The 6,644-nt window shown below is 40.0% G+C and overlaps 1 protein-coding gene across 1 annotated transcript in view; it reads left to right on the top strand.

Annotated features, from left to right (window-relative positions):
• The window catches only part of NELL1 (neural EGFL like 1), a 288,958-nt gene extending 283,494 nt beyond the window's left edge, over nucleotides 1-5,464 (top strand). The window contains exons 18-20 of the mRNA XM_035892643.1: nucleotides 1,977-2,153; nucleotides 3,891-4,115; nucleotides 5,414-5,464. Coding sequence (XP_035748536.1) covers nucleotides 1,977-2,153; nucleotides 3,891-4,115; nucleotides 5,414-5,464 — 453 coding nt within the window. The remainder of the gene's footprint in view (nucleotides 1-1,976; nucleotides 2,154-3,890; nucleotides 4,116-5,413) is intronic.
• Nucleotides 5,465-6,644: the final 1,180 nt, after the last annotated feature.

Genomic DNA, 6,644 nt, shown 5'->3' on the forward strand with positions numbered 1-6,644 from the left:
ATGGTTGTGCTTTCCCACCTGCAGGAATGGCGATGTAGTCATAACTCTCCGCCAGGCAAGGCTTTTGACTCTCTTCTTTCACCACTTGCTGAAAGGCGAGAATGGCTTCTTTCGTTGGTTTTTATCTGGAAAGGGTTTATTCCCAGTGTTGCACCTGGACCTGGCCAGACCTGTGGCTAAGGAAACAGGCCACTGACAGTCTTCCTTACCCTCACGATTTACTCAGACTGCTGAGTAAGGAAATAAAGCTTGTTTATTGCTTCTTCCACAGCTAAAGCAGCAAACCAGCCACAAGTACAGAATCCTTTGTTATCTTAATTTGATACAAAACTAATTAAAGACTGTAGGGCAGTCTAGTCCTGTGCCCCGTGGTTGGCAAAAGCAGCTCAGATCCACATTAACCTATCAAGTGTTCTAGGTTTCCCTAATTCCGTGTTCTCTTCAGCTTTCCTTGTTAGGCATCAGAAATCATCTTAATTATTCTTACAACAGAAAGTAATATTCTAATCACTTAAAAGCTACCATGAAATGCAGCAGTGACACTTGACTGAGACGAGTGTTGCGATTCCCTGATGCTGATTTTGTACCTGTTGCTGGCTTTGCTTGAAAACAAGAGCCCAATGCAGGTTCCAACATCAAAATACAAACAAAACAACCTCCCGTGCTACACACTGTGGTTAGGGCTATTTGGTCTGCCTGTGGCCAAGACATCCTGGGCTGCTGTCACTCTTTTTAGTAATGACTTTTTAAAAGGATCAAGAGGATATAAATTCCCTCACATCGACAGGTATCCCTTTACTTGGTGGCAATGAAAAAAACCTTTTCCTTCTTACCTCAGGTACAGGTTTATAGACTCAGAGCAAGGTTCTGATGAGAATATGGAAAAACTGGAATGAAATGAGGGGAGTTGTTTTAGGAATTGTACAGTTGGGATCCAAAGCAGAATATAGTTTCATTCCTCTCGCAGCTCTACCTTTAAATGGGCTGCAGGGGATGCTTTGCTTGAATAAGGGCTAAGCCAAGAACTTATCATTGAATGCAAAAGAAGTTTGTGTCAAAACTTTTCGATAGTCTCCTCATCGTTAACTGCGATTTTGGTTCCCAGTCTACACATGGCATATCAGTATGTTGGCCCACCTACAATAAGGGGTATTATTTTCAACACGGTAGTCTGTCCAATTTTTGTAACTAGAATTAGAATCAATTTGGTTTTCTCTGATGCAAAGAGAATATATCCTTTTCTCTCTACATGCAGAAGCAATTCTTCTGTTTATCTCAAACATTTCTGTTTAATGATCTTTAACAAAATGGGCCATCCAATACTGTAAGCAAATATTTAGCAAAATCATATTTTGCAGAGCCTGTGGAATACAGGCTCTCTTTAATACATGAACAGAATTATAGTGGATGATGATGAGTCCATTTAGCTTTAAAATGGTGTACTGTAGGTCCAGATATGGAACAGAACCAGTGGTGAATTCAGAGTAAAGAATGATTAGTACCTCTGTGATTTCGCTATATGGATCTTCTATGAAGTTAAAGGGACCACCTTCAATTTATTCAAGTTATTTTCTTCACAGTGATACAGTCAGTCAAAATAGTGCTAAACAAATATTGTATGTATTAGAGCAGCAACTGCTTGAAGAGTTTGTTGATGTAACCAATGAGATATGAAATTGTTTCACTATATTTCTTCTGAGATACTGATTTCTTTTAAATTTGATTAGCTGGAGACAAGCATTTTCAGATTCAGGCAGTATTGGATCCATGCACTGATAGAAATTGGGACAATACTGCTATCTGAGGTATTACTCACAACTGGAAGGATCCAGTCCTTGTTGGAGGTAACATCAAATACATTAAGAACTTAATGTTTCCTGATATGCCAGCAACCTGCCCTTTGATGCATATACCCTGTGACCTTACCCGGGTTGCTGTCTGGCAGTGGTTGACAGCAGGGCAATGTGTCCTCACAGGATGGGAGGATTTTCTGCCGGAGGACAGCCTGTGACTGTGAGAACCCCAGCGCTGATCTCTTCTGCTGCCCGGAGTGCGACACCCGTGTCACCAGCCAGTGCCTCGACCAAACTGGGCACAAGCTCTACCGCAGTGGGGACAACTGGACCTATAGCTGTCAGCAGTGCCGTTGCCTGGTACGGGTAAAGCATTTCAGAGGGGAGCGAGAATAATAAGGTTTATGCTTTTTAGCAAAGCGTACCTGGAAGCAGGCTCTTGGCGCTCTCCTCACCTGCTTTTCAGACTAGGAATGATGGGAAAGCACTTACAGAGCACCAGAGAACTGAAAGCTACACCATCAGTTTTCCTCTTACTGCCAAATAAGTAGGTCTAATGGACAAAACGAAAAGCTTAACAAAAGCTTGGAAGCCTTGACACTGTATTTACTTTAGCATTAGTCTACTTCTGGGAACTTTTATAAGGTTGTCTGGTCTCTAAATGACTTTTAAAAAGTTTTTCACATGCGATGGATTTGGTTGGAGGAGTTTCAGCTTTTAATTATGTCAGCTGGCGTACCTGTATAATCAAAGTTGACAATGCAATTCATTTTTTTTTCATTCAGCAAATGCTGTAAAAATGGAGTGCCAGTGCCACATGGTGAATTAGCAAAAATTAACCAAAACAAGAAGGATAAAGAAATCTGAAATTATTAGACAAACATGTAAAATAAAGAACATTTCTCATTAGGCACTGTAGATTATTTCCCTAAAGCTTTAATTTTTGCACTGATATACTAATTAGTGCAGCAATGAACTTCATTAAAATTATCTATTTTTCATTTATAGCTGTCTGTATAACATTGTCTTTATATATGATGCTAATCAAGAGGTGTCTGAGCATCAGGAAACAAATTACATTGAAAGCTAAGTTACTGTTAAGAGAATTAGCCATAATGTAATGTAAGTATTGTATTTTGTATTCTCCAAAGATGATTTTTTTTTTTTAAATATTTGCAAAAGAACAGCAAGAAACATTTGCAGCCAGCAGCAATGGCAAATATTAGATGTGACATGTTTTGCAAGGTACGCTGAGTTTGTGGCCAGCAGTTCTTTGCCTAATTTTATTTATTAACAAACATACAGAGCTAAAGGACAGTGATGCACTAAATCCATGCTCCGTGGAAGGTTCTGTGCAGTGTGTGATGTTGTCAACATCTGAAGTGCTTACAGAGTAGTGTACTGCAAGTTATTGGAGCCCTTTGCGGGTTAGGTTTAGACACATGGATCCTACAGCAATGCGCTACAGAATTGACCTGATGATTCCCTCTTCTCCATGTTTCTACCTATGAAACTGCTTTTTTTACAAAGCTAAATAATAAAATGAAATGACCCAGTGGAACATAACTGGTATTACTCTACAGTTCCTTTAGGAGTTGACAGTAAAATCAATTTTGGCGGTAGCTAGTTAGATCGATGTTCAATGCTTCTCGAACACACTAACCGACAGCTATCTGCAGTGTTAATTTTCTGTTTAAAGAGTTGCTGCGATCCTGCAGAGATGTCTGTGTGACCAGGCGTAGAAAGAGGGCATGAGTCTGCAAGGCAATTACTGCAGAAATGATAGTTTATGGAAAATATTGGAACCCAGTATTTAATGCTGGCTTTAAAAATGCCAAAGAACTGAAGTTCTCCTCCTACACTGATGACAGTGTTGTTGTTTAGTCAGAAAACAACAAAATGATAGTCCGCTACATTTGGGAAACTTCAGCTCAGTATTCAAACATGCATTTAAGATGATCGACCAAACTGAGAGCTGATCCGTTATGTTTATTTCAATTCTGGCAAAATAAAACTTTCCCCTTCAACAGGATGCAAGGTTTCTTGGTAGCTAGTAAATGGCAACAAACTCAACGAGCTTTGCTTCAATTCTTACAGGAAGGAGAGGTGGATTGTTGGCCTCTTCTGTGCCCCAATCTAAACTGCGAATACACAGCCATCTCGGAGGGGGAGTGCTGTCCCCACTGTGTCAGTGACCCCTGTCTGGCTGACAACATCACCTATGACATCAGGAAAACCTGTCTAGATGGTTATGGAATTACAAGACTTAGCGGCGCTGTATGGACGATGGTTGGATCTCCTTGTACAACCTGCAAATGCAAGGTACGATGGGCAAGGTAGAATGGTAATGGAAATGCACGTTGCTGCATAAAATCAGGGTCACTTTCTGCCCTTGGAAGCTCGCATTCAGATCTCAGGGAAGTAAACGAGACCTGAGAGTAGAAGCCTACAGAAAACCTATGCCTTTTGTGTTTTGCAGGAAACAAAACATTTCTGTCCTTGTTGAAAATGTTGAGTGCGGATACATAAAATCCTAGTGCAACTTTCAGACATTCTGTCAGAGGGCCCTTCAGGCACTCTCAGTATGAATCTAGGCTAATATTTTAATAATTGCCTAATGTGGATGTTCTTGAAAATGTGTTTCAGAGCTAGTAAGCAGAGGCAAAAACACTAATAGAAGTTTCATCAGCAAGTACACAAACAGAAATGCATTCCAGCTCAGAGATGAAGGCACTCCCACAACAAAAGTGGGAAGGGAATGTCAGAGTTTCTGTCCCCTGATCTCATTAAGGTGTATTTTATCCCATGGCTCTAATGCAGAAATGCAGTCTGTCTCCTCTGTTCCACACAGCAATGACCCCGCTGCGCTAATACTGGAATTATGAAAATGTTGGTTTGGGATACATAAAATGTTGTTCTCTTCACTGTGGGAAACCAAGCTTTTGCTCCAGGGCTTTAAATTATTGAAGGTAGCTTTTCTGCCATTCTTCAGAGTTTTTCCTATTAGTTTGTGTTGGATTTAAAAAAAAAAAAAAGGAAAACTAAAAAAAGGCTCATTTGGGGTTATGGTGGCTGCTGTAGTTTTTAATACGTAAGATAGTTATGTAAATGGCTGGACGTTGCAGAAAGGCATTTAACGATGGATTAAACTCCAAAGCCGTATGGTGTTTTTTTTTTTCCCACCCATACATACCTGCCATGAATCAAGAATATGAACTACCTACTTATTTCAGACAAACAGAAAGTGTCCCTGCATGGATCACATCAAAGCTCTCTCCATTAACTTTCTTGCACGGGAGAAAACAAATGAAATCATCTTTGTTGCCATTGCTGTGCTGTATTTTATTATGGGGACCACCAAGTCTTTCACATCCAGGTTTGTCGCTCAAGTGTAGTTCAGGCCAGTTCAGTGCTATTTGGCAAAGCCAACCTCCTCCAAAAGCCACCACAGTTGGGACCAATGAGGACGATGGGTGATGACTTAAGCAGATTTTTGCCTGCGGTAGATGTGTCAGAGATGCATCTATCTCTGCGTGCCACCAGCCCCTTTGCTCTTTGCCCTTTGCTCTTTGTAACTTGTTCTGCGGAGGGGATTGACACCGGCTTGTTTGTCTGTGCAGAATGGGAACGTCTGCTGCTCGGTGGATTTAGAGTGTCTCAACAATAACTGACGTAGCCAGACTGGACTGTGCCAAGGGAGGAAAACCGATGAAGTTAACACCTGAAATGAAGTCGTATGCGTTGGCGTTTTATACAACAGACAATTACCAAAGTCTCCGCATGAGGAAGATGTTTGGGAGTTGCCTTTGGGACCAATCACTATGCTCATCCTTGCTAGCCTTGTCTGGGTGACTTACAGTACAGCGCATATAAGTCAATGGTTGTTAAAAGTTTTCAGTGTTGTAAATTACACACTTTTCCTGTCAAGACATTTGCAAATATGTTTAAATTATTTCATGGGTAAACTAATGCTGTATTTTTGTTTTAATTTGTGTATTGACCACATGATAGAATCCAGCTCTACTTACTTTGGATCTAGATTTTATAAATAAGACAGCCTGTTGTGATTTTGTCCCATGATGTCACATACTTAGTTCCAAGGTCCCTGTCAGATGTATTTATGAAAATATGTATGTATGTACAGTCAAATTGCATAGTACTTATATTTCACAGCTGTCCAACATTTTAAAACATTCAAAGGTATATTTGATTGGACAGAATGGAAGTAATCAAAATAAGTCTGTCTTAAGAATTTATAAAATTAAATGCCATAAACTTAATGAAATGGCAAAAAAAAGCACTTTCTTCTCCAAACATGTGGAGCAGCAGCAAGACTCCTATAGTGAGAAATGGAACTAAAACCACATTCCATCGCCAGTTCAACACACATTCAGGAAAGAATCACCAGTCATTACCAGTCTTCTGTTTTGCAAGAGAAACTGCAAGTGCTGGAAAAGGGTATAATCCCTCTGGGTTGTGCAGTGAGAAAACAGTCAGAGCGCCTTAAGATGCTGTAATTTAAATTGACTAGGTTAGAATTTGCTTTCCATTGTAACATCGTTGACGAATTCAGAATTTTTTCCTTTTTTGTATTTACAGTAATAACGATGTCTGCCATTCTCAGTTACTGCCATCGTAATGACAAAGTGCAGAAGCACCTGTACCAGCGACATGTGGGACAGGAGACCTTAACACTTGGTAACTTCCATTACCCAATTAACAGCTCAGAAACAGATTTCCTCTTTTTGTATTTTCTAGCATTCAAAGAAACCCGTAGTTTTAAGTTTACCACGCAAACAGTGTTGTTTCGTACTTCAGTTTAGACAGAAATACAAATTAAAACTCTTAGCC

Source organism: Egretta garzetta, unplaced genomic scaffold (genome assembly GCF_000687185.1).
Source record: "Egretta garzetta isolate BGI_Z169 unplaced genomic scaffold, ASM68718v1 scaffold454, whole genome shotgun sequence".
Classification (NCBI taxonomy): domain Eukaryota; kingdom Metazoa; phylum Chordata; class Aves; order Pelecaniformes; family Ardeidae; genus Egretta; species Egretta garzetta.